General features: G+C 42.5%; 2 protein-coding genes across 5 annotated transcripts in view; one reads left to right on the plus strand and one right to left on the minus strand.

Moving 5' to 3' along the window:
* Window positions 1-13,764, minus strand: part of LOC110984365 (choline transporter-like protein 1) — a 23,783-nt gene extending 10,019 nt beyond the window's left edge. Inside the window, exons 1-12 of one of the 4 annotated variants that reach the window (XM_087144002.1) lie at window positions 13,547-13,764; window positions 8,332-8,414; window positions 7,695-7,787; window positions 7,087-7,229; window positions 6,397-6,609; window positions 5,801-5,967; window positions 4,561-4,650; window positions 3,888-4,021; window positions 3,064-3,250; window positions 2,289-2,457; window positions 881-1,021; window positions 312-427 (exon numbers count right to left, since the gene is read on the minus strand). In XM_087144002.1, coding sequence (XP_087000128.1) covers window positions 312-427; window positions 881-1,021; window positions 2,289-2,457; window positions 3,064-3,250; window positions 3,888-4,021; window positions 4,561-4,650; window positions 5,801-5,967; window positions 6,397-6,609; window positions 7,087-7,229; window positions 7,695-7,787; window positions 8,332-8,370 — 1,492 coding nt within the window. In that variant the 5' untranslated portion in view covers window positions 8,371-8,414; window positions 13,547-13,764. Of the gene's footprint in view, window positions 1-311; window positions 428-880; window positions 1,022-2,288; window positions 2,458-3,063; window positions 3,251-3,887; window positions 4,022-4,560; window positions 4,651-5,800; window positions 5,968-6,396; window positions 6,610-7,086; window positions 7,230-7,694; window positions 7,788-8,331; window positions 8,423-13,546 lie in introns of all 4 variants that reach the window. The other 3 variants (XM_022244503.2, XM_087144004.1, XM_087144003.1) reach the window with 3 other exon arrangements.
* On the plus strand, window positions 12,948-27,595 carry LOC110984366 (uncharacterized). The gene is made up of 13 exons (XM_022244506.2): window positions 12,948-13,167; window positions 16,046-16,183; window positions 20,003-20,362; window positions 20,560-20,814; window positions 20,929-21,063; window positions 21,581-21,736; window positions 22,580-22,711; window positions 22,932-22,964; window positions 23,235-23,540; window positions 23,657-23,938; window positions 24,346-24,475; window positions 24,588-24,688; window positions 25,049-27,595. The coding sequence occupies exons 2-13, from the start codon at window positions 16,057-16,059 to the stop codon at window positions 25,252-25,254; spliced, it is 2,223 nt and encodes a 740-aa protein (XP_022100198.2). The 5' UTR covers window positions 12,948-13,167; window positions 16,046-16,056; the 3' UTR covers window positions 25,255-27,595.
* The last annotated feature ends 163 nt before the right edge of the window (window positions 27,596-27,758 follow it).

A 27,758-nucleotide genomic window follows, 5' to 3' on the forward strand; every position in this document is an offset into this window, starting at 1 on the left:
CACCATCGCAACTTTGCATTTACAATCCATTTGCCATCCTATTTTTACTTCCCTTGGTGTCCCAATTTTCCACATATTCTGAAGGCCATTGTATTCTGGAAACGCAACGCTACAGTGTCAAAAGACCGATCCGGTTAGCCCCGCCCACTGTGCACGTGGACAGTTAACACATGCCTCTCTCCCGTGCCGCAACGCACGTTGTACCCGCCTGTCAGACATAAAGCACATCGTGATTGGTTGAAAGACCACGGGGTTGGGCTTGGTGGATCAGCGTACTTTGAAAGACCCGATGAGTTCCAGTGATAACTCACCGATAACAATGTAGGCATTCTCGTTGAGGAATTTGAGGAATTTCTCCAGACACCAGAGGCAACAGGACAGACAACTCAGGATGAACTTGACGACTGGACCTTCTTTACCCTTCAACCTTGAAAGTACGCACACACAAAAGATCAAATGACAAGGAAACAAATGACCAAACGATTACATCTTCCATTCCAACTTGCTGAGGAATTAAAGTGAACAGCTCCGACAATCTTTAATACCTTATGAAGTTGCCCATTCTTGATTTAAATAAACATCTGCACATCAAATGTAATACATACAAAAACGGGGTAGTCCTTGGAAGATTCAAATCTTCGTATTTCGTATCGCGTATCTGGCAAGCTTTACATGGCTGGGTGACTTAAAGTAGTCGCAGTTCCACTATCCAGTCAATATTCCAGTATTTCTTGAAAGGATCCTGAACAAACCAGTTTGAGCCAGATTCCTAGAAAGACTCACCCCGTGTTCCTACCACATCATCACTTCCACTGACAAAGCCCTGCTCCAATCCAGCTCCAAGTTAGCTGAAACCAGATCAGACCAGATTCCCACCTACCTGATCTGAATCCACAGCAGGATGGCACGGGGGATCTTCACCAGCAGGATGATGAAAGCGCCGAACACCATGGAGCCGAGATGGTTGCAGATCAGAACGCCGATGGCATTCAGGATTGGGGAGCTTAAAGTCTTCTTGTCCCTTCAGATATACCAAAAAAGAATTTATTCTAACCACTGTGATAATATCAAGATATTTCTTTCCAAGAAAATTGTTGTTGGAAAATAACTAGTTCCCAAGGCCGGTGGCCTTGAATATTGCTCTCTATGTGTCTGCTGTGGGAGCTGGTACTCAATGTAACCGGTTTGGTATACCACTCTATATTGGCCTGCTCCCTAGCTTTACAGGTCCTACTTGGTTCAACCTACGCATGCAGCAATATAGATGTACAACTTCTTGGTGATCATGCAGCGTCTGGGTGCATCCGTATGGTTTGTTTTGTACATACAGAGTACATGCATGTCCTAGGACGAGTCTCTGAATGACACATAGCATCAGCATGCTCATAATTCATTGTTACACAATGTACATGTACACAGTTAATTCACTCGATCTTGCATATCAACTGTACTATAACAATAATACATCCAACCCAACCATACCCAACCCAACCCAACCAGACCCAACCCACCCAACCAGACCCAACCCAACCCAACCAGACCCAACCCAACCAGACCCAACCCAACCCAACCCAGCCCAACCCGACCCAACCCAACCCGACCCAACCCAGCCCAACCCGACCAAACCCAACCCAACCAGATCCAACCCAACCAGACCCAACCCAACCCAACCAGACCCAACCCAACCAGACCCAATCCAACCTGACCCAACCCAACCCAACCAGATCCAACCCAACCAAACCAGACCCAACCCAACCAGACCCAACCCAACCAGACCCAATCCAACCTGACCCAACCCAACCCAACCAGACCCAACCCAACCCAACCAGACCCAACCCAACCCAACCAGACCCAACCCAACCCAACCAGATCCAACCCAACCAGACCCAACCCAACCCAACCAGACCCAACCCAACAAGACCCAATCCAACCCAACCAGACCCAACCCAACCCAACCAGACCCAACCCAACCAGACCCAATCCAACCAGACCCGATCCAACCCAACCCAACCAGACCCAACCCAACCAGACCCAATCCAACCTGACCCAATCCAACCTGACCCAACCAAACCCAACCCGACCCAACCAATCCATACTAAGCCAAGCCAAGCCAAACCAAAACCCAAGCACTTGCCCTCCCTAATAAACTGAGCAACAAGTAAGCCCACAGACTCACTTGAGACAACCAAAAACAATAAAAACAGGATTGGAACCCATGCCTTCCTGTGTGCAAGGGCAGCCAAACAAGACAGCATAAACTGACACACAAGTGACAACATCGGCCATACCGGGTGAAGTACCACTCCACGACGCTGCCGGCGATGACGAACTGGTGGCAGGCAAGGATGAACTCGGCCGTCCAGATGAAGCCGATGGCGTGATACCACCACATGTAGCTGACCGGCTCCGGGGGGTCATAGATCACATGACCCGTATCGGGACTGAGCTTTGGAGTACCTGGTGACCAAAAGGCCAAGGGTTAGATGGTAACATAAGGAATATCTCCTAACCTACATGAAGTGTTTTACTGTCACATCTTGGGATCTGGAGGGTCCAATGGGAGGCATATTTTTATGCTTAAAACAATTCGTGTGATGAGCAAACCCCAGCAGGAAATTACCCACTGCAGTAAACAGTGAATGACTATTTGATTGGTTTCACCTATTTTGCCCAGCAAAGATGGCGAGTGGCTTGAAAATTTCCTTATTCAATAACTCCACAAACTAGGCCCAAGATCACATCTGACATCATTTTAATAGTTACAATGACAGTTAGCATCTGCGACGAGATGTCACGAAAATAATCTTGCAGCCGTTTTGTCCATAACGTCGGTTTTAAAAGTTCACGTCAAAAGAGCAAAGTGAGCTTTTTGTTCGGATGAACAGCTAAATAGCATCCTGATGAAGATGGATGTAATAAGAGAAGGAAATGTCGAGGTTCCCACTGCTTCTCACTGAGCAACAGATTCTTTTCAGGCCTGTCAATAAGAAAAGCTGCTCTGGCGACATGTGAGTCATTTTCTTTAGGTCAAGTAACGGGGTCGTTCCGCTTGCTTTCGCTAACCCGTGGCAGAGAGGGCGACAAACACCACGACAATGTAGACGAAGAACACAATCATAATGAGGAACGTCCAGATGGGCTGGATGAGGAGGAAGGGCATGGCGGCCATGGCCTTGCCCGCCTCCTCCAGGAGCTCCACGGTGAAGGCGACGCGCTTCCGCATGACCAGGATCACCAGGAGCAGAATCACCTGCGGCCCGGGCAGAGAACAAAAACTGTGATACTCGACGGTACTGAATTAAAGAGCCGATCTTAGGAAAGCTCTTTACGTCCTTGGCTCTCTCTGAAGTTACAGAGCCATTCAAAACACCTTTGATTCTTCAACCAAATGAGAAAACTCCAGAGCTGAGGTCTGGTCTTTTTGCATCAGCCATATTTTTGCCTGTAGGGGCTAGTGAAAGTGTAGCGAAAGAAAAATTCACAAAGCTTTCACAGAACTCATTTCAGCTATCAAAACGCCAACTGATGGACACTGGTACTACATGCAACATGATAAATATGACCCTCATTAAAAGTCACATGGCAAATGTAAGTTTCTGATAAATTTGTAACTTAAATTTGATACAAAGCTAGGGGGATGTTTCTGCAAAATTTGGTTGCCCTTAGAAATGGTAGACAATGTGCCAGGGTTCTGCAGGAGGGCTTTGTTTTTCTTTTCGTCCGCTGAAAGAGAGACCCATTCCGAGCCAAAGTATAGGCAGTTGGACCAGACATCATGTAAATGGAGTCTACAGTCGTGGATGAAAAAAGTCTTGCAGTGTCCTTTGTAAGAATGTGCACGAGGCCAGGCTGAGACGTACATGACAACCCCCCGAGCGACTACTCACTGTGAAGATTGTGGCCAGGATGGCAAAGACAAGGAAAGTAGTGACGTTGCGGCTGACAGCATCAACATCCACCTCCATGGCATCTAGTTCCTTCTTCCTCAGGGCGTACGTCACCCACAGAGCCACAGTGCCGCCTGCAAGCAAAACAGAAGGCAAACTAGATCAACTTGTCTATAAATTGCCGAGGTCCACAGCTCCAAGGCATGGGCCTATGTCACAGAGACTTCAACCATTCAAAAACCAGAAATGTGAAAAACAATCTGGAGGATCTAGATAAATTTTGGACATTGTCTATTCTCTGTATAAAGAAACCTCTTACAACAAAATACAACTTTAGCGCAGGACTTGAAATTCCAGGCCTTTCAAAGTTTATTTTAATTTTTCTACCAATTTCAAACAAGGTCCTGGCTACGAGGTAATTTTATATCCAGTCCACTAAGGCCTTGTTATAACAAGACTTGACCGGAGCACTGTACAGGATGGCAGCTAGCACGAATTTTTTACACATCAGCCACGTCCCTTTTCATATTAGATGATCTGAGAAGCAAAACTTTTCACATCCTCACTTCTAAACACATCTCCATGCTCTTTCTGAAGGCAATTTTTCAAAACGATTCTGAAGGCTTGGGGATGTACGTAGCCAGAAGGGCCTAGGCATGTAGGGTCAACTCACCTATTGCTCCCAGAATGGAGACAATGTAGATGAGCCAGACGATGACAGACGCCACAAGGCGAATCAGGAATACCATAATGAATGCCAACGCTGTCAACAGAAACAGAAAATGTTTACAATTTACTGTTAAATCTAAAATAAACGCAGTGAAAACTTGTTATGAATTAAGTGTTTAAAAACGGCTGTCTTTCTCAGGAATAATCAAAGTCAGAGCTGCCAACCGCACTTGACCAAAAATCCTATGATTTTTACCTTAAATTTCTCTTTTCCGCCAACAAATCCTATTCTTCACTGCTGCATAACTTGGACCTTGATTCGTATGCGAATGATCGAAAAAGAAACAATCTGGGCCCTGGACTGATTTTGCGTACGGCGCACAGACAAACTGCACAAAGAAGCAGCAACAGACAATAAAAGGCCTCATGGATGGACATTGTGTCATGCCTGTTGTATATGCTTGCATGGAATTGCATGAAACATCACCGACGACTGATGTTACCGTGCGAAATTAACTTATGAAAAAGATCAATCTTCAAGCAAAACAACAGGTAAAAATCTAAAATAACTACAAAGCTTATTTTTTGTAAATCGTATTTTATTGAGAAAATCGTAGTGCCGTATTGTCACTGAAAAATCATACGAAATACGATAAAATTGTACTGGTTGGCAGCTCTGCAAAGTGATACGCAAAGATCCAAACTGGGCACTACTGGGCTAAAGTTGCCACGACTTAGAAGACACCATGCCTGAGTCTATACATTATGCCGATGTTCTGCACATTCAATTTTCCTTGGATGATGTGTCTTGCACAATGGGATTTTTAAGATCCTGCGATGCACAAATGAGTGCAGAGCAACAGGCAGGGCCGATTTCAACAAGGTCACTCTTGGTAAAATTTTGCGTCGGTGGGATGCAGATTTAAACAGTTGGCTTGCCCTACACAACTTGACCACTTCTGCAATGAGTGCTCCGTGCTTGCCAAGAAGTTGCAGTGACAAAAAAACGTGAGCCTGCTCGGGCGTGACTTGAACCAGCAATCTCTCTTTAGTGGTGCAGCAATCTCAACGACATTGACAGCTTTACGGTTTTCGACTGGAGTTCATTCATCAGAGCAGTAATAATTGGAAACTGTGGCTGATGAGAAGGTGAAAGTTAAAAGCGCCAAGTGAACATCGGGGGGACAAAACAGAATGATACATGACAAGGCAGAGTGAACAAAGACACGGCCAGAGCTACTGACCCAATGCGATACCGCACATGCCCAGGATGGCCCAGCGCGCCATGTACAGGTCGGCCATGATCTTGGAGATGAGGCGGGAGGAATTCAGGAAGTTGATCAGGGCTGCGATGGCGTCCTTGCCCAACTCCTGAATGTCGTCGGGGACGCAGCGGTTCAGCACAACATCGCTGTTGGAGAAAACAAATAAAATTTCACTTAAAAAGGGCCGTGTGCACATGCTCAAGGGCACTATGTAGCCCACCTGTAACATCCCGAAACAGGAGAAGGAGGCCAAATTCAAGGAGCTGCCGAGGGCAGTTACAAGCACAGGAACAGGTGTGCTTAACAAGAATTGATTACCAGCTCAACCCTACCTCCTCCACCCACTACTTTGAGCCTCCGTGAGTGTGTGGACTCAATGTGGAGTTGAGAAACACTCAAGCGTGGGGCCCCAGGTATTCATGTCATACGGTCGTGCAAGCAGAATTTGTCATGACATATTCAAACGCCTTCTGTGCAAGGAGCGCGGAAAATCCCTGCACGCCTATGTGTTCTCCGGAAAGCTACTGGTTAAAGGCCTCATTCACAAGCAGTGGATGTATTGGATTATACCCTACCTTCCATACACGATGGCCGGACATGGCCCGTCCAGTCCCCGTGGGGTGCTCTCGTAGTCAGCCACCTTCACGTCGTAGTCGCACAGCTTGGATCCTGTATCCTCGGCAAACTTCTTGATGTCTGCAGTGGTGTTCAGCATCTCCTGTGGACACTGCGAAACGCAGATCTCCAACGAGGGGCCTGGCTGTCGGATGTCCATGAAAAAGACACGACTGGGCAACAGATTTAAACAGGGAAAAAAAAGACAGAAATCGCACAAGTTACATCTTTTGAGGTTTAAGTTCATAATCCTTCGTAATCATTTCCCGCTCAGGTTCTTGAAAAACCACTAGCAGCTGTATGTTGGATTTTGATGGTTTGTGGGGCTAGGTGTCTAGTTTAAGTACAAAGAATGTGCTGTTTTGGAAGCTGCAAAGACGTGACGGGGAGGAATTTATAGGGTATTTATAAAGCCTTTTGAATAAACTGTAGAATAAAATTCATGTGCAACATTGTTACCAATCACTGGATTGACAATCACTACTTCCAACTCTTCCCTCCAAACAAACACCAAATTTTTCTGGAATCTGCACATTTTGAATGAACACTAGCACCTGCACTTCTACAAAGTGCTTTGACCAAAACAACAAGAATTTTAAGAACCAAGCAGCAACGAGACAGTGGAAGTTTGAAAAAGTTGAGGGACCTACCCTCTGTCTGTCATGTCCATGCCTGACTGGGTCACATTCTCAATCTTGGAGTTTTTCATCCCGCAGATGTTGCCGTAGCTGTCATAGCCGTAGATGAGGCGGATCACGTTACCGGTGGCGATGGAGTAGCCAGCAATGAAGAACTGTGGTGCGCGACGGAGTGAAATGAATAGATGTACGAGTTAGGGTTGCTGCAGGCAGCCAGCCTATGCCCCAGAGTCTCATCAGTGAAACTATCAGCTATGTGCCATCCAACTGTATAAATGATTAGTGTGCTGTTGGTTGCATCATTCCCTGATGGTCACATGGGGTTATGAGCTTTGCTTTCTCATTTTAAATATATTTTTTTTCACCTTCATATTTTAAAAATTATTCAAATTCTAACGACTTTGTGAATTTTGCTCATTTTGATACACATGTGATAGCTGTCCTATGCTTTAAAAATTGTCTCAATTCAGCCTCTGCCCGCGACAACCAATTTACTTCAACATGTTCAATGCGATCATGCCAGCAGGCTACACGTACATTGCCAGCCTGGAAAACTACGGGTTGTGACTCCCATGCAATTGGGTGAACAGAACACTCAAAAAGATGTGACAAATCCTCACCATGCCCACCCAGAAGAGGAGGAAGATGATACAGCACAGGCAATCGGTACATCCTCGCTTCTCAATGGGCGTCAACTTCCCGGAGTCTGGGGCCTGCCGAGTGTAGATCCCATCAAATACACGTATATGACAATGAATGTTTCCAACCCCAAGGAAATGCATGTAAATTTCAAATGAAATCCTACTGCACAGACAGCTTTAAGTGAAAGATGGAACAAAGGGGGCGTTGGGGTACTCTGTGGTTTACTGATACTTATAGCGTCAATCCTTTTTGCTGTGCTTCCAATTTTAGGAGCCAGCTGTTGCATGTAACTTGTAAGTTTGTGGATTCTTTATACACATGAATCTAAGGTTTTGCTGAATGTGTTATAGCAACTGAAGTAACAATGTACATTATGTTTGCACATTTTGCTTCCGTCAACAAACCCTAACCAAAAACCTTCAAGAAAGGATGTTTCTTTGAGGTTTTGGCCCAACATCTGAGCACTGAGCCTGATAAACCCCCTGAAAGTAAACATACAACGAATGTACCATTGTATTCCATTACAGTGGAGGATATCAAGAAGGGTTGTGAAACAAAATGCCCACAGAATTAAGGCTTAACTCTAACCCAAAACTCTGGTTAAAGTGATCTTACATCTTCTGCAGAGCCAATGCAAGTACAGCCGCATGCCATCGTGTTAATGGTCTCTGGACACCCTCGATGTCAAGAGCTCAGACCTGTCCAATTAAACGATAAAAAGGAGATGAGATTTTTAAAACAATTTTTTTTAAATGTGCTCGAATTTCAGATTCTTTCAGTATGCTTTTCTATGATGACCAAAGTCCTATGAGTACAGGAATCATGAAAGTAGCACTTATTGACCTTGAACACTTATCAAAAGGCTCAAATTAGTCATGTAATTGAAGATAGCTTGCCGACATGTGCATGACAAGCCAGCTGCCCATTCTTGAATCTCGACTAGATTAAACTTGGCTAACGCTTGCACTGACAAGTGGGGACATGTCCAACAGTCCTTGACAAGGGATATACCAATGACAACTGTATCCTGTTTGATGGGAGTCTGGCAAGGAATGCAGAACGTGAGCTTCAAAGGGGGAAAAAAATGAATCATGCTGACAGTGTTCATCGTGCACTGCAAGCGTGTGGAGCTGGGCAGGCCTTCACCATATTAAGGGGAAATTTTCTTCCGTTAGGCAGATCAGCAAAGAGTGGTGGAAACATTTCGCTGTCCCCACTATATTTTTTTGGTCCCCACAAAATCAGTGCAATGACAAGTCTATGTGTACCCATAACTTCAGAACAAGTATGGTTTAGTGGCCATGTGGGGGGGTGGGGAATTCCAGGTGCAATGCATGCCTGGTGGTGGTTGGCGTGGTTGTGTTATGAATAGATTTCAAAACAAATATCAGTGACTTCATTGACATGTTGAGCTCTGTGTGAAAAACACTACTAACATTTCAACACTTAATTTTGAACAGTTACGTGTACATTATGCAAAATGCAACCAACTTGGTTGGAACTCCTCAGTGTCAGAGCTCTCATCTTTTCAACAGTAACTGCTGACAAAAAAAAGTGGAAGTATGACAAAGTTGTGAGATTTAATTCAGAATTGAAATACACACTGTACTTAATCTGATTAATCTCAACACCATTTTATAATGTTTGTATATTTTGTTATATTACAAAATGTTTCTTTTGATCTTTTAAAATCATTAGTTTGGAGGATGTTAAAATCATAGAGGAAAGCAACCCCACGTGTCCAGACACCGATTTCCTCTACGGTCTTTACATAGTCATTGACAACAAGCTCAACAATGCCTTAGGTTTCCAGGTCAAGGTTGTCTGCTGTTGGAAACATTTTTTACCGTACAGTGAGTGTGCAAGCTATTCATTAGTCCGATCACTGATACAGGAAGTTGAGGAATGAAACCCTGGCGGGCTTTGTCTGCACAATGGGCATTGAAGAAAACCAGACGACACAAACACAAGCAGTACATGTATACATCGACGAGAACAAATTTGAAGTGCAGAGGTTAGGCGATTCATCCATTCCACACACCATCAAAGAACAAATCTATTGGTGCTGTCAAGATTCGGTAGCTCTGAACAAAGTCTGACCAAAAATCCAGTCAGCCCTGAACATGCAGAGCAATGCTGCACAGAAACCCATGATCATTGGGTAAAACTTGTGACCGTTTGTGCTCGTGAACACAACCGGGGAAAAACATTGGAAACGAAATACATGAGGGGAATAATTCTTTGACAGAGACTGACGTATTGTGTGACACACAGTGCAGGTTGCCTTCAGTTTTTGACAATGTACATGTAAGAGAAGAAATTCTTTTCTCAGTGAAAAAAAGTCTGGAAACCTGCTCCTTCTTAAGTGGTTCACAAAATATTTCTGAAACATATGTTAACTGTGCAGGTGAAATACATGTAACTATTCCTCAATCAGCTTGTTTCAGAACTTTTTAAAAACCAGAAGCCCATGATCAAATTTTTTTGAAGGATTCAAAACCAAGGAGGCCTTACCTTACTGACGTCATACAGCCCTGTGTTACGTATATGTATTGTGGTTAGTACCTGATATGACCCACACAACCACCATTAGTTTCTAACCATATACCGGTAACATACTTTTCATCGATGGGAAGGTTATTCTTTGAATGATATTAAGACTGGATGAGCAACAGCATCTTTTTCTCTTGCAGCAGAAACTCCCATCATTTTTTTTTTTCAAATATTTGGTTTCGAATTGAAACCAGATGGTTTGAAACGCCAACACTGGCTGAAAAAAAAAATCGGATTCAAGTCATACCTTAACGTGACAGATTGGTTCAAACTGTACAAGCAAAAATCCTGCAAATAGACCTTCTTTTATGAGGGGATACCATAATTCTACGGCGGCTTTGAATAAGTGGATTATTCAATAACTGACCGAATATTCGATTCGCCATTTTTCGGTTCAAATATTTGAGTAAAGCATGCCATATGGCACATACATGTACACATGCCTGTAAAAATCTATGCAACATAAAGCGCAAAACCAAGTCGTGTCAACCAGCTCTGTGAAATACTGATCACCGGCATACAACAGGCAAGAGACATGCACGTAGGGGTGTTCATTTATGGGTGGTACGGGAACCGGGTACTTGATTCCTGCAATAAGCACGTGCCTGTGATGATTATTAAAATCATAACAAAACCCTGGAAGTAAAGTATCTTTCCGCATGTCTCCACCCATTTTACTGCAAAGCTGCAGGCCCACTCATTTTCCCCAGTATGTACTTTATCAAATGTTATGCGAGTTGTCTGCTGAGTAGCACTAGGAACATGTACTTACAATGTAACTGGTTCTTTTTTTGTTGATTCAGCCAATGTTTAAGCTACATGTATGTAATGTGGAATATGAATATGGAATAGGCCATGTGACTGAATTTGAAAGAATTAACATGGCATGGTAATTAAAAGTCAGTGAGGTTACGAGAAGAAATACTCAGTAGGGCTACAGTGTAAGTCGATTCAAATAATTCACTATTCGAATATTCGACCTTCAATGCAATTGGATATCCGAATATTCGGTCGTACCGACCGGCGGATTGTTGATGAACAAAACATAAACAAAATCAGTTGCAATAACGCACACAATTGTACATTACAATTAATATTATAGCTGCTCACATCTAGGAGTATCTTCAGCCACGATTTAGCAAGATTTAAGAGATGAACAATAGGAATACTTCTTGCCCTGTTGAAAATTTCTATTCCTTTTAAATTGTCTAATGAATAATTTACTTTTTGAATTGTACAATTTCTGACGCTTTTCATTTGGATCTGCTTAAAACAAGCCTTCATGGTGCAATTTTTCTCATTACAAACAAAAGAAAAGTTTCTCTACCTTATCATGAATTTTGCATTCGAATATTCAAATTCAGAAAATAATATTCGAATACATATTTGATAATCGATCGAAATTCTATAATCCAGGTATTCTGCAAAGCCCTAATACTCAGGGAGACAGAGACACAAAAGGTCATTTGGACCCAGCGAATAATTGTGAGCAAGTTTGTTTTAGATATAAAATACCTAACTTAGCAACCACCCTTCCTAATCTAAAATGTTTGCACCACCAAGAGTGGCACTTTTCACGAAATTCTATGGATACAGAAAGCAATTCTACAATCAAAACAGAAGACAAACAGCACTTCTTCAAGTCTCCGTACCACACGCAATACGTCTAGGATTGGCAAGTGGTAAAATTGGATTAATCAGTGCAGGGAAAAAAATCGCAAGCTTCCCCTAAAAACCTATTGGAAAACTTAACTCACTCAAAGGCAACAAAACATGATACGTCAACCCCAAGTTAGCTGTCGGGAGTAGTGAGTACATAGACTCTCTCTAGCCAAAATAAAGTGAACCCCACCATCTGCAATCTAGACATTGGGAAATAATTGTCAGTAAATGGCGGCCATTTAATGGCCTCAAAAATGCTTTATTCAACACTTTTTCTAACAATTTATTGGGAAGTAATCCAAAGGAAAAAGGCACTTTTTTTCTCCTGAAATGTGAGAACATTTTACACAGACTTCTTTGAATAATAAAATCCATAAAATGGAATCGGGTTCCCATAATCAATGGTTGGGTTATAGGTACCTATACCACAGGTACCTGTCATGTCTCTACTTTTAAATGACTCAGAATGCAGTTTAACTTGGTGCACATTAAAACAAAATAACAAATAATGCAAATGTTACAGTCACCATGGCCACACATGGAACCATTCATCAGTCTAAACACGTCTAGTCCATCCTCGATATAAGTTGAATCAACATGGCAGGTGTGCCTTTTCTGTATCAGTAAATTATTCTTCAAACTGAATTCTGTAGGCCTATGTCCGGTAACTGTGATCACATCAAAACTGTACATTGGACATTGCAGCACTCAGGAATCAGTCGTCGGGGTGCATGTGCCAACACGGCATGCTTTTGGTAACTGGTCTGCCAGTGTGGCGTGCCGTGACGTCGTCTCCAAGAGATTTTGTTCACCAATTTCTCGCTTCCACCCAATGACTGTTGCTCCGTTCCCCAATAACTGTTGCTCCGTTCATGCCATTCGTGTCTATCAGACTGTACATGCGTCGAACCCACCAATGACCACGCTTGCTCTGCATCTTGCTCGACCATTTTCAGTGGCAGAGGATGACATCTTGCGTTGTTTTCATCGTGGGATCGTCCTGGCTGCTAGTGCTGCTGTGACCTGGAAACACACATCGGGTGAGACTCGCGACATGTGCTGCCCTGTCTAGTGGTGACAGATTGTGAGACTTACATGTACATGTAAATCCCCCTGCCACCAAAAATGGTTGAACCAAGATGCGGACCAAGCACGGTCACTGGTGGGCTCGACGCTTGCACAGTAACTGAACGGCACGAATGGAGTGACAGTCAAATGGGTGGAAGCGAGAAATTGGTGAGCAAAAATCTTCTTTTTTCAAAAATACTCTGCCTCATGCTCTGAAACTTTGTTAGGGCCTATCCTGTTTTTTAAGAGGTATAGATTAATCACGGTTTGCTGACACGGGAAAATTTCATTTCTCTTACACCTGTGAACCTTTCCACCCCAAAAATTCGATTTCAAAACCCATAGCGTTACGACACCATGTACTACTAATGTAGACGTACATGTTGGCCTACACCTTTTAATTATACTCCGAAGTCACACAGCTTATCTTCGACTCGAGTCGAAGTAAGCCTAGGCCTAGATGTTCATGTAAAAATAGTGTACAGTACTATCCATGCATGTGAACAGGAGATGATGCAGATTTTTTCACGTTCATGACTTGGCCTACCTGTACTACAACGTCCGACTAAATTTTGAGGGATCGGGTAGAACCGCTGCACAGAACGCTCTTTTGCTAGTTGTTGTAGCAAAAATCAGCTCACTCAATCATACGAGACCTGTACTGTCAGATCTGGAGAAAATGAACCAAGGTCCCGGCGCTTCGTAGCCTTTCGTCAAGGCCTGGGTGGCTGTGTACTGCAAAACGACTGGACAGACTAGGAGCCGGAGATCAGGCAAGCAAGTGGCGCAGCCGCTCGTGCGTGTGGTCTCCGGTCCAGTAGCTTATTTGCAGTTACACACACACAGCCACGAAGGCCTTGACGAAAGGCTAGGCGCTTCGGCGCGCGCTGAAAAAACGTTGTAAACTAGGCCATGTCCGAAACGGACTTCCACAGCTACGGCTAGGTCTATTGTCTGCGCGTCTCCACGCATTTCCAAGGGAGCGAAGACCTAGACCTAGCTCTAGACAAGATATTATCCACAAACCCACAAAAGTATGACAAAACAAGAGAGGGCGGCGTTCAAAGTGGGTGGGGCTCATTGCTCCGGGAACTTCAAATTTCTGTCCTTTCTCGGCCGACGGTCTGTCAAGCCAGGCACGGTTCTAGAACCCACACCATTCGCACGTGACGTCGCTTTCTATTTTTCGCTGCTTGATCATGGATTATTTTAATGTTTTGAAAATACAGACCTCCTGCTCGAATATTTTCCAGCCTTTTTGCGGGGGGCAGACAAAATTTTTAAGGGGGGCTAAAGACCCCACCCCAACCATAGACCCACGCCTTCGACTACCCACAAACAAATGAGGCTTATTAAAAATAGCCTATGTCTGGAACGAGGCAAAAATATATTATGGTATTGCCCGATCAAGAACACGCTGAAGTGAGTTTTGTCCTTAAATAAATTTCAGGGCAACAAATTTGGGGGTACAAGTAATAAACTTTGAACATTTACCTTTTTCACAAAGCGTACTCGGGTTGGACTCGAACCCACCCGAGTACGCTTGTGGTTTTTTTCACAAGCCTTCGGGGGCATACACTGAGTATACAATGTTAAACTGTATGTCGGCAGGGTAAAAACTCCAAAATTAATTTACATCCCCCCGGCGCAAATCCATCCTTGAAATAGGGGGAAAAATTTAAAGAAAAGTAGGAAAAAACACCCTCTTGGAATCAAATTAAGAACAGTTCTGAACGGGGAATATTATCTGCAAAAGCGTCGCTTGTTAAAAGCAGTACTGAATTCGGATCGGGTGCCTTCTTTTAGTTTGGGCGAGTTGGGCGCATGGTTCCAGTGAGGGTCTTCGTTCGAGTCACTGGGACGGGGGATCAGAGGTTGGAGTCATTACTGGGCATTTTAACCTCACATAATATCTCCATTGGCATAATTAAGTCCAACTTAGATACATAATACACATACATCAACATCATTGTATTTCCTGGTCAGAGAGCATAGTTGTAAACTCAAGTCACTTGAATTGGACTCGAGTTCCTATTTTTGTGGCTGGTGGCTTGACTTGTAACTGCTAGTTTCTGACTTGTGACTTATAACTTGAACTTGCAAAAAAGACTTGTGACTTGACTTGGACTTGCACATTATGACTTGTTCCAACACAAGTCAGGGAACTACTCAGTCAAACCCACTAAGTTTTAAAATTTGACCATCACTTGCGTTCTTAAAATAATCAGCGTAAAACTTAGCTCTACTTTGGTCTTGCCTGCTCAAGGCCACATCTAAACCATTTGGCTGTGGCTTTAAATCACACATTGCGCTATTTGAATTGTACATGGATAAAGACTTATTGCTTAAAGACTCAAATACTTGATTTGACTTGACTCGACGAGTTATTAAATGACTTGTGAGTTGACTTGTGACTGGATCAAATGACTTGTGACTTGGCTTAGACTTGCAAAAATTCTCGCTGCCACCTCTGTCAGAGACAGGAAGAGAGAGGGGGGAGGGGGAGATAATGGATTTTCCATTACTGCATAATATATGCATGATCTCAGCCAAAGAACACGAGAGAGAATTAAATCAAAACAACCGTTTGCCCATTTTGTTCTAAGCACCGCAACCGTGGAAAGTTTGCCGGGAACTTGAAATACCCTCACTGTTCAGCAAATTTTTGTGTTATAAGCATACGCTTTGCTTAACAATATGCAGAGCCTTGAAATTAGGGGGCTATGAGCTGTCTAAATGCAATAAAACTTGTTTTCGCCGAAGTTTACGCTAATGGGTATTCCGAACAAGTACTTCTCATTGTCAAGTCATAAATGGCGGAGTGGTTATTAATGAATTAAGATATGTCCATTGTCATAACATTCTCCATGTTCGTTTTATTGTTTTAAAAGCACAAGGAAATATTTGGATTCAGTTATTAAAGATAATCCACATACTATGATATTAACGTAGATATCTTACGATGCTTTTAAAGGAAGTGAAGAATTAAATCAGAAATAGTTAAATTAAAAACAATTTACTTCCTTCTTATGGAAATCTTTTCTAGGTCCTTGTGGTATGCAAATGGAAACATCGCGAATAAAACAAGGAAAAAGGACCATCCCTACTAATACAATACATGCAAAGATCATGGCAGCTAGCTTCGTGTGCCTATTGTGTCTTATGGTCGTTGGACAAGTTACAGGTTGGTGACTAGTGGCAGTTTTTTCTAATGTCCTGTGTTTTTGGCAGTGAGAGGAAAGATGTGATGAAAATCAAAATCTTTTATTTGCATTTTAAAGACTACTTATGAATTTGTACACGGGTTTGTTCTGTCTAGACAGGGGAAACGATTCCGACGTTAGACCAAGCAAGATAGTGATGTTCCATACAAATGGCTACGTGTCTTGCTTTCTATTTTTCACAGATCTGTGAAAAATAGAAAGCGAGACACGTAGCCAGTTGTAAAGGATTGAAAGAACCAGTGATGTAGTACCTTGATGTTGAGCCTTGGCTTTAGGCTTGATTTCAGGGCCTTGACCTTAGCCTTAAGGCTTGAGAGCAAAAGCTTTGGCTTTGGCAATAGCCTAAATAGATCAATGCCTAGTAATTTTAGAGCTTTGCTCTTCAAGTCCCTCCGATTTTTTAATTTTCGAGTTAAGTTAGGTAGAAATTTTGCTTTTGTGCAAACATACATTGTACCCCTAAAGTCAACTTTGAGCTGTCTGCAAACTCTGTAGTATAGTCATGTTTTTCCACAGAGAAGGGAAACACGTGAAATTTGTTCACTTGTATTTTACAGAATGACCGTTTGATATTCCTTAAGACAAAGCCATAGTCATTTTACAGGTGTATATTATAACTGTGCTTGTGGCCAAAACGTCAAGGAGACAATTCACAAGTTGCATACATTGTATGGAATACAATGTATATAGAACATCAGCTGATCTGTGTCGGAGATTGCCGATCGCCATCTGAGTATACTGGCCCAGAAAAGGATATTTTTGCTAGTGCAATGTAGGTAAAATTATAAGTGTCTTTTCACCATGGTCCGATCTTGAGCATATCACATGCAAAATTAATTTTACTTGTCACCATAGAGTTGTCAATTCGATCTCCGTAATAAATAATAGTTTTATCAACATGTCCCCCAAACATGCAACCCAAATGTAAAATCCTTTTCTCCCAAAGTATTGTAAATCGGAATAGGTATCAATTTAAAGCTAGCAGTATTTTGTTTCTCTAACGAAAATTTCATTTGATGCCATGATGTAGAGATATTTTCAGTTACATAGCACAGACATCTACTCAGCTCAGTGCAGTGTCCCCATTCTGTATGCCGTTTTCAATGGTCGTAGGCCTATGTGTTACTTATTGGAGTAAACACTAGCTGTTGTGATTGCTGCATGTCTTATAAAAGTAGTTGTCTTTTATAATCATCTCCTCAATGCATCATCGGATTTAAATGAAGTCTTGAGTTTTGAAGAGGAAACATGTTACGTTTCAACTCCATATACTAAAACAACAATTTCCCTCGTAATTCTTTGGGGAGAAAATGTCACTTTTGTGTTGCGTTTATTTTGGGGCAAAGTTGTATTACAGTGGTTGCAATATTAGCCTTGAGCTAGGGTTAAGTATTGACTTTAGCCTAGGGCTTTAGGGTCAATGCTTGGGCCTTAGCCTTCACCTTGAGGATCAAAGCCTTTGATCCAAAACGGAAAGAGTCCCTTTGTGTGTGAATGTGTGTGTGTGTGTGTGGGGGGGTAATTCTGCTTCTAATAACATCTGTCTTTTGAGGGAAAATCAGTTTTGTTCCTCTTAGCCCTGAATAAGTCACTGTCACTTGCATTCTGACCACTTTGGATGGGGGTAGGGGATTCTGTCCCCTCCAACCGGCTGTGGATAAAAAAAACCAGGATCTCTTGGGCTTATCACTGTGGAGTGTAATTTCTGGTAGCCAACTTCCATTACTTTTTTGTTTTTTTGAAACGAAATGAATACTTTATGCATACAATTCTCCTCAGAATCAGGGCGTGAATCAACGCGTGCGCCTTCTCCATTGTTTACACTACACTTCTTAATTAATAATAACGTCACACTTCAGCACTTAATAGAGCCTGAAATTTGACCCTGTATGGCAGGCTTCTGGAATGTTTGAATAGCAAAAATAACGCGCAAAACTTTTAGAATTTGTAATATAGTTTTTTTTTTTTAAACTATACTTTTTACAAAAGGCTATAGCATGTCAATTTATGTAAACTGAAAATTTACTTGACTTCAAAGAGAAATATCCTGCAAAAACATTGACCTATCACTTCCAAAAATCTAAAATACACGAAGAGCAGTCAAATGTGGTGGTCTCGTGTGCACATGAACAGTTACGGAAATATACTTTATGGTAGTGTCACACCCCTAGAGTTGTCCTACCCTTAGGGACAGACCTTTGGTAACTGAGACACGAATATATACACACCTGTTGCTGGAAATTTGTTTTGCCTGTACAATATTTACATTTATTTATAAAAGAACACAAAATGAGGATTATTTCTTACATTAACATTGTTATTGATTACAATTTAAATGTGATGATGAGCGCCTCAATGTCCCGCCACCATGTTGCTTCTGTTTCTTGCGGTGTAGTCGGCTTCTGTGGCCTGTGGCTGACTCGGAAAGATTCTGCGTCCCGCCGCCGCGGTCCAACCCTTCTGTCACCACCGGTCAACCGACTCCTTCCTCTCAACGTAAAAACCAGGAACTGGTTGTTTCCTGGCTTTCCGTTTCTCAGAACAGTCTAAATGTACATGTAGTTTATTCTACTTCCATAAGTAGAAGTTACTCATCTCCAGACTAACTCGACTCACGACTAAAAGTCATCCAGCACTGCCACGCCTTATTCCAAAGAACTCAAAATGTTTTGTGTACAATACCCTTCATAAATATTAATTATTCAAATTAATGCATGAGTGGCTAAATCTACCAATAACAACTCAACTGGCACTCAGCCCATCATTCTGGTAAGGATGACTGACTTCAGGAATGTTTGGGTGTGGCGGCTCAGGAAAATAAAATCTTGTTTCACCATTAAATACCACGTTTATCTTTTCAACAATCAGGGCCAAAATTATACGGTATTATTAATTTAAAAGTAATTCCGATTTAATATCACTCTGTGACAGGTAGTCTTTCGGTAAAAGCCCAAACAAAAATAGAGCAAAATATCTTAAAGATTTTGTAATTTATAACGAAATAAACTTAAAGCAATGACCTGCTTTTACGAAAGATTCTAATGTCTAACCTTTGCTGACAAGAACTGCGTCAGGTCAACTCGACTGAATCTAGAACCCATCGGCTGCAGGTAGGTAAATCTTTGCAACGATGTTTTCAAGTTAAGCATGAGGAATGAAAACAAACGTGCATGAACAAGAGAGACCTAGGAACGATACTGCCGGAAGTGAAAGGTCGTTAATGAAATTCGTTTTTTACCCATGTTCACGTGACGTGTCCTAATTATAACTTGAGGAAGACAAAGGGAAGTTCCGACATAAGTGTTTCCTGAGGTGGTTTCAGTTAGAAATCATTCTTCCTGGAATTATCGAACGTGACAGGATGCCCAATATAAAATCCCCATAGGTGGACCGGGCGAGGGTTCCGGAAGCTTGCTGCGTGACCTTTTACTTTCAGGCTCTGTACCACTTAATTAACGGTGCCTCATTAGCTTGCAGTTTGATTGGGTGCCTCTGTGCTTCCGTGTGCAGTTGGGCTGCCTGAGGCAATACGGGCGTTTCACAGTAGCGCGCCTCCTACAGTTTGCAACACATTGGTCACTCACAGTGCGCAAAATCTGTTGACCCAATGCGCGTTTGGAAAGGGTCGACAGATTTCGCGTGTTGTGATTTACCAACGCGTTGCAACTCTTGAAGGTGCGCTATTGTGAATCGCCCATATTAGGCCTGTTAAGGTGTTACATTTTCATGTCCAAATTGCAATGCAAAAAGGACATTTCCCTCCATTTTTGGATCTTCAGGGACTTCGGCCTTTGATGATTTCACGTGCATCACCAAGCCCCGCATAGACATCAACAATGAAGACACCTACATTGCTACTTACCTACATGGCAGTAACGCATCGTTATCCTTCCGTCGGACAACGTTCACATATACAGGGTCATCATCATACAGTTATTACGGACGGACATGGGGTCGGTTACCGCTACCTGCTAACCACTCCTTTGAAATCCCTGCACTACCCGGAGGAGATGAGGTCTCAATTCTTCGTTTGCCAGCAACCGGTGGTAGGACAAGGATAGGCTCTTTCGCCTGTGAAACCTCGTCAACTCAAGGCCTTGCCAACAACAGCATAGGAACTGTCATCATGAGCAGATCTGGTGAATTATTTTGCACGAATCTCCGCGAATTCAGCCTTAATATCAACCATATAAAACGAAATTTTACACGAAGTGAATGACAGTCACAAGAGCAATCCCGGTTTCGAGTCTCATAAATCACAATGTGTATTTCATAATAATTATTTTGTGATCAAGGAACACAGATAAAAAAAACTACATTCATTTTTTTTTTTCAGCTGACTTCCTCCCTACCCTTATGAGCCAGACGATTAACTTTGGTGAAAGTGTAAATGTGAGTGTCATGGCAACAGACCCAAGCCGCACGATCACCCGCTGGAGAAAGGACGGCAGTGGAGTATGGTACCGTTCAAATGACAGATTACACTTAGAAATCATGAATGCCAGTCTGTTTGACAGTGGTGTCTACGAGGTCCATTTTGCCGGGGAACGTATGCTTGGCAACCAGGCTCTCATGCGATTAATTGTTAGGGGTAAACAACATTATACTGTTTAGCAATCCGAGACAACTGAAAACTTATTGCCGACGTTTTTCGTTATTTTGTGCATCGTTTGGGGATATTTCAACTGTTTGTTTTTCCTCACAGCATGTGTGAAAAACAAATGGAACGCACCTTCATGTGACAGTGACTGTCCGGCCTGCTTCAACGGCGGTGTTTGCGACGATATGACTGGTGGTTGTATTTGCCCGCCAGGATTTGGGGGCCGTTTCTGCGAAATATGTGAGGAGTCCCTTTTTTAAACAAAGAAACGATGGGGCTGGGGCAGAATTTTTTTCCTGGGTAGGTTTAGGGTAATTACAATAAAATGAGCACATCTTAGCCTTTTTTCGTGCGTTTTTTTATCCAGGAAGTTTGGGGCAGAACTTTTAAGTATAAGACACAACAAAATTGCCTTTTTGTCGTTTGCATGGTAGCTCTGTTATAACCAACAAGTCTATATATAGAATTTTTTTGGCGGGGAATTGGTTGGTTGGAGGATGTTTTTATAATGGGATAGTAAAGCCCGACATTTACCTTCGCACTTAAGTTTCTAAGTGTCCACTGACCTGATCGAGTAAGGCTTGCAGTTAACCACGCCCGTAGGCCTACATGATAATTACCCCTAACCTTCCTAGCAAAAATGAGGGGAATGTACTCCTGAGTAACTCAGTTTTAAAGAAAAAAAAGTAAAGGTGCGAACAGATTGTTGTATTTCACAATTTTGATTTTGCAGCTATTCCCATTTGCTCCTTTTCAGTGCTAGGACCAAACCGATTTGGGCAAAACGGAAGCTTTCTCTGTGACACCCCGGAGCTAGGAGGCGGGCCCACGTGTGCAGGGATGCTGTTTTGTTTACCGGATCCTTATGGCTGCTCATGTGCTGCGGGGTACCAGGGAATCGACTGCATTGAATGTATAGTCAATTGATTTTATGAATCCTTCGCAGCGGGCAACTGCATATTTGCGCACTCTAAAACGCAAAGCCAAGCAGCATGTACACTAACATGATCTCACAAAGGTTTGGTCCCCATAGACTGCGCGTGCACTAAGTTTATGGATTCGCGCATTAAAAATAGTGACATATGGTCGTTGGCATGAAAAATTATTCTAGCAGACGACGCAAATCGGTGGTGACCCATGTGAGAGATTGTATTGCCATTTCCGTAAAGACCTCTTGTGTGGATAAATTGTCAAGAATCTATCAAATGGTGATATTTAATAGCTTTTCTGTACGAAAGATCCCCGGAAAAGAATTAAGGAAGTAGAAAATGTAAATTTTACAACAAGGGGTAATTATGAAAAAACATTTTTACCTAACTTTGTATCTAATTTTCACAATTTTACCGGGTTTACCTTCGAATAAACTTGAAGACTAAAACTCTTATGATGAAAAAAGTTTATTACTTCTAGGAAGAAAACGTTTTCTTTGAAATTTACTTCGTTCTTCATTGGAACTCATTTTCGTCATTTTCACCTCACTAAGTCTCAGTGTAAGGTTCCTCGAAGTGTGAATCAGGTGTGACGTGGTCTTTATAGTATCGTTATTGATGAGCTTTTGGGTGTCAGGGTATAAGCTCTTAAGTACCGAATCTGGTGCACTCCCAACGATTTCGTTTAGCATAAAGCACCACTCACTCATGTATAAAAGGCAAACGTAAAAGGCAAACTTGTCACACTCACGTTTTCCTATAAAAAGCAATTCTGTTCATCAAAAGGATCACTGATCGAAATCTAGTATTCTCTGTTGACTTTGTAGCATGCGGTGATGGTTTCTACGGGGCGAACTGCGCTCAAATTTGTCGGTGCGATGACGGGGCTCCATGTAATAAAACAACAGGCGAATGTTCCGGAGACTGCGCACCAGGATTCACAGGCATCAACTGCCAAGGTGATCGCCATTGTGGATTTTCGTAACTAGTCGAAAACATCACCTTTACGTTTTTATTTAGAAAAAACAATGAAGAAAATGCTTTCATTACTGCATGTTTCATTATCTCATTTATTACCGTCTTGTTTTTGTATTCCCTTTTTGTCCATTGTACTTTTGTTATTATCCATGAACTTGTCAACTGTTCAACTTTCTCTTCCTCTGTATTTGTGTTTTACAGAGCCATGTTCTTCCTCGTCACACGCATTTCCAGGTAAATTATTGTATTTTTTGCTAAATACACAAAAACTATTCGATAGCTAGGAATCATTTTCCAAAGCAACGAGCACGCTCAGAGTAGTGTGAATTAGGCTGAATGCTATCATTTTATGGTTTGACCTTCCTCAAAAGGAAAATTACTCCTAATGGATCTATATTGCAGAGGCACACTCGAATCAACTTCAGTTGACTGCTGCATGTTGTTGAAGGCAAGGCACTAAGATGCCAACTCAGCATTAATTTTCAAAAATATATTCACCCTCAGATAAAGTACAAGACCTCACTCTGGAATCGACGGCCAACGAGATAAGGGTGTCTTGGTCATCTGACGGGGATAACGACAAATGGTGTGGCAAAAACACAGCCTATCATGTTAGTTATCAGCTTCTTGACCTGGAGAAGTGCCAACCTCAGATCAAGCCCGTGTTTGAGGACGCAGGAATCACTCTTGAGAAGGGTATCGTTATACGCTCTCTACGTGCACACTCGACGTATAGAGTGTACGTGACTTCAAAATATAATACGGGAAACCAAACAACTAAAAGCAAAGACATTATAACCGATGAGGGAGGTAGGTTTCCAATTTAATTTTATCACAAACGTTTAATTCAAACCACAAAATAACACCAGTATTTGCTATGATTTGAGCACCTGCATTGATGCATTTATTTATTATTTTTGTCGCAGTTCCATTAGCTGGACCTAGAGTAATCTGCATGTCTTCGTCTTTTCAAATCGCTCGCGTGTCTTGGCGTCCACTTCCCTGCGGCAAGAGAAGCGGCCACATCACGGGCTACACGTACGCACTCCGAGACGCAAAAGGATCCCTAGTCGAAACAGACAACACCACGGCCGAGTCTCTTGTAGTTGAGGGTCTGACACCGGGGGTGTCATACCAATTTAGGCTGCGGGCGTTCACACGTATTGGCCCTGGACCCTGGGCGGTTGCCTACATTGAGATTTCTGAAGGTACCGGTACCGTAGGACAAAACCAGCGTAACTGCACTAGTTTCTCCATTTTTCGGACTTTATTTCTTTTTATTGCTAATGAGACATCAAATTGGCCCCAGTCCTCTTCAGTATTTGTAGCCAGAGAAAAATTACTTATTTTTCCTCCTGAGCCTTCGAACAGACATTATGTGAAATTTCGTGATGTGAAATTCCATCATGATTCACATAAACGTATTTCGACACCCGCTGTTTTCCTTTCTGATTGAAAATAGCAGCCAGTTGGTCCTGTAAATCTCTTTAACTATCAAACAACACTTACGCACTGAACTCTCAGTTCTACTTTCAGAGTCAGCAGTTGCATTATTTCATCGACTCGTCATCCTCAGGAGCATTAAGTTTAGTTTTCACCTATTTCACTCCCAAAGTTGACCAGCGAAACTCCGAATCGTCTGCCAGTAGAGCAAATTTTGTCGTACCTGCAGCCGTTGGACTCACTGTTGGCGTCCTACTTACCGCGGCACTTGGGTCCCTTCTGGCTTTCATCAAACATAGGCGGTAACCTCACAATTTTTTCTCAGTGATATTGGACAGAAGTGTGGGTTGTAAGCCATGGCCTTTGGAAATAGGGAATGCATATTTCAGCTCTGTCCTCTGTCCATTTTTGTAGCCGCAGAACACGAAAACGGAACACAAACAGACTAACAAGTCAACCGTTGCCTGATAAAGGTGATGCTGCAGAAGCAATGTACGAAAACGTCCACGATGAAGGTAGGGTACCATACTGCAGGTTGGCAGACCCTATCACACATACACTGTGCACCTTGACCAAGATCGTACAGCGCCGCGTAGCGGCGCAAGATGGCGAACTTCACCGTGAATACACGTAAAACGTTGTAATCGCATGGGCGCCATTTGAGCAAGCGATACGCCTGCGCAATGCACATTAATGCACAGCAGCAGGCGCCGCAGCAGGCACGTGCACCTGGTGAGCCTGCGCCGAAGCATCACCGTAAACTGCGCAGGCGTATCACTTGCTCAAATGGCGCAGAGTTATCCATCTTGCACCTTCGCCGCTATACGATCTTGACCACCTTTTGGCTTATCTGTTAACATGTTTTGTTTTCATAGTTCTCATGAAGACCCCCTCAGCACCACCTAGCCGTGAAACATCTACCAGGGCATCGTCCATCAAGTTATCCATATCCACGCGTGTGCCATCCACTCTCCATGCAACACCACCTCGGGGTAACCAAACTAAAGCACCGAAACAGCGACAAACTGTAGGCCCAATCGGTAAAGACGGTGCCTACTATGAAAGCAAAATCATTTCTTAGGGCCATGGCCTAAATTGAATCGATAGAAACACAAAAAAGAGGACTACAGGCATGTCGTACTGTATCTGAGCATTAAATGTCACCAAACAAAATAGGCTCCATTCAATAACTCTTGGGGGCGCTTTGCAGCCCATCTAACCAGAGCTGCATACACGAACGTAACGCAATGTTTACGATAGTGCATTGTGGATGAAAGGTTGCCGACAACAGTCACAACACATACGCTTTCTATTGACAGAACATCATGTGCATCGAAATTGTTAAAATGATCCTGAAATTTGAGAATGCTTACATTTCCAAAATCGTCCGTGTTAACCGTCGTGTGCCATTGTGTGTACGTATGGTTTCAAGCACACGACGAACACCAGGGCTGCATTTTTTTCAAGCTTCCACGAGTCCGTAAGTTTGTTCTTTCTACGGTCGTGCGAAGGCATACATGACTGACGATCGCCATCTTTGAATCTACCCCACTTTTCACCCACAATGCAATGCGATAACTAGTGCTGTAGCCTACATAATCATGTTTTACCTTTACAGGTTGTACTACACCAAATACGCGCCCATAGAAAATAGCGCCGTGTGTTGATTCTCGTGAAGAGGTTGGCCTCCGTTTTTTTTTTACTGGAAATTCAAGATTATGGCCAGAAGATCACTTTTCGTTTCAATTTCATGGGGGTTGGCCACGAACATTTTTTTACTCCCCTTTGAACGAAGATTAGCCCCGAAAAGCGGTAAAACTAAGCTCTCATTTCTGAATGTAGCCGCCCGCCTCTATCCAAAATAGGTCCACAATTAGGGGCTTTTGTGAAAGAAATACCCAGAACTTGAAACTATCAGTCCTAAATTCGGGATTTATAGAAATATTTCTATGATGCCCCTGATTATGGTATGTCTTATTGTAAAATCACTAAATATTAATGAGCTCGCGCAAAGAAATACAACCATTTGGTGGAATGCACCCTCTATTCGCTTTTGCACGCTGCCGCCATAGTTATGCAGAGCCTCGATCTGACAGCTCTACACAATAGCCGGTTCAGCGATCCCGTGTATGTTGCTTAGTAATTTTACTTGTGTTGCCTCAGCTCTTATACCATGCGATACGACAATATTTCAAAAGCTGCGTTGACGCGATTCTGACGCAATTCTTCAAGCTGCCACTTTGAGGCTCTGCATACGACGCTGTACAATAAGTAAAAGTAAGTTGAGGAAGCATACCTGGTGTCACTTCCCGGAAACTAAATCGCTCATATTAGGGGGGGGGGGCTGGATGGGGGTGGGTCACTGGCACTCTATAGCGCCTGTTGGTGGACCTGGTTGAAATCCCTAAATCTGTGAACTAGAACTTCGGATGACGTGAGTTGGGCTTGATACTTGTGTTTAGGGTTTAAGGTGGACTCCTGAAGCCAGTGTTTGTATGGTTCAGACTAGTTAATAACATCTTTGAAAGCTATAAGCATACCCAGACGTGTACATTTATGATCATTATTAATGTATAACTGAGAATGTATTCTGTTGTATAGACGGTAATTTAAACAAAGGTGTTTTTTGTTGGCACATTCAAGTGTTTTTGACATTGACCAGAAAATAAGATGGTTGGGGGGTTATAACTCGTTTTTAAATGAAAGGTTTAAGATTCCTAAGGAAACTTTGGAATACAGTCCGTTTAGTTAAAATCACAGTTACGTGAAGGGTTCGCATCTTCAGGTGGTGCGCTGTCCTAGATTAGTAGCATATAAGGATCGTCTTCTCCGACGGTTTACCACGCTGATTAAACAAGCAAATAATAACGAACATACATGTATAGGTGTGTTCCCAAAATAGACTAGATTGCTTCATTTCCTTGTTATTTTAATCGGAAGACCGTATACTGAAACAGTGGAGAAAGTTGAACGTATGGACTTTGTATGCCGAGATCCACTATATTTCTTCACTGGTGTCGTCCCAAAGCTGCACATGTTTATGCATTACACAGGTCACGATTATGAGTGACCATCCAGCGTGAATGGAAATTAAACAATGAAAGCTTATATCATAGGACTACAATGTAATGTTGAGTCGGAGGACGAGTACATTGCAGCGTATTATGTCAAAAAAGATAAGCTGCAGTCTCGAGTCAGACCGCCATATTAATCGTATTTTCACAGAGTCTGTACAAATGGTGACATGTCATATGCTTTTATTAAACGAAACACACAAATCTAGCAAGTTCGTCTTTCCTTAGTTAACCCATTAATTGATCGTAAGACTCATTTCTAACTTACTTGCAAAGTTCTAGGCACAGTTCTACTGTTTTCTTGTGCAGTTATTTAGAACCGGCAAAATAAAAGTTGATGAAACGTAATTTTTGTTTGAATATATTGTGTTGAAAATGTGTCTAAAATGAGCTTAAGCGTAGTTAATTTTCCCGCCTGTAATACTGCTGTCTGTTCTTTGGGTCATCCACACACCCCAACGGACTCTCCCTGGAAATGACAAAGTTTTTCCCATGAAACAAGATATACACA

Source organism: Acanthaster planci, linkage group LG12, assembly GCF_054643075.1.
Source record: "Acanthaster planci isolate LZ-2023a linkage group LG12, COTS_SCS, whole genome shotgun sequence".
Classification (NCBI taxonomy): domain Eukaryota; kingdom Metazoa; phylum Echinodermata; class Asteroidea; order Valvatida; family Acanthasteridae; genus Acanthaster; species Acanthaster planci.

Excerpts from the sequence above, each read along its gene's own strand:
- LOC110984366 (XM_022244506.2), top strand. The coding sequence starts at position 16,057 with ATGCAAATGGAAACATCGCGAATAAAACAAGGAAAAAGGACCATCCCT. Across the intron at positions 16,184-20,002 it reads GGTCGTTGGACAAGTTACAG|GGACTTCGGCCTTTGATGAT; the intron begins GTTGGTGACTAG and ends TTGGATCTTCAG. Across the intron at positions 20,815-20,928 it reads CATGCGATTAATTGTTAGGG|CATGTGTGAAAAACAAATGG; the intron begins GTAAACAACATT and ends TTTTCCTCACAG.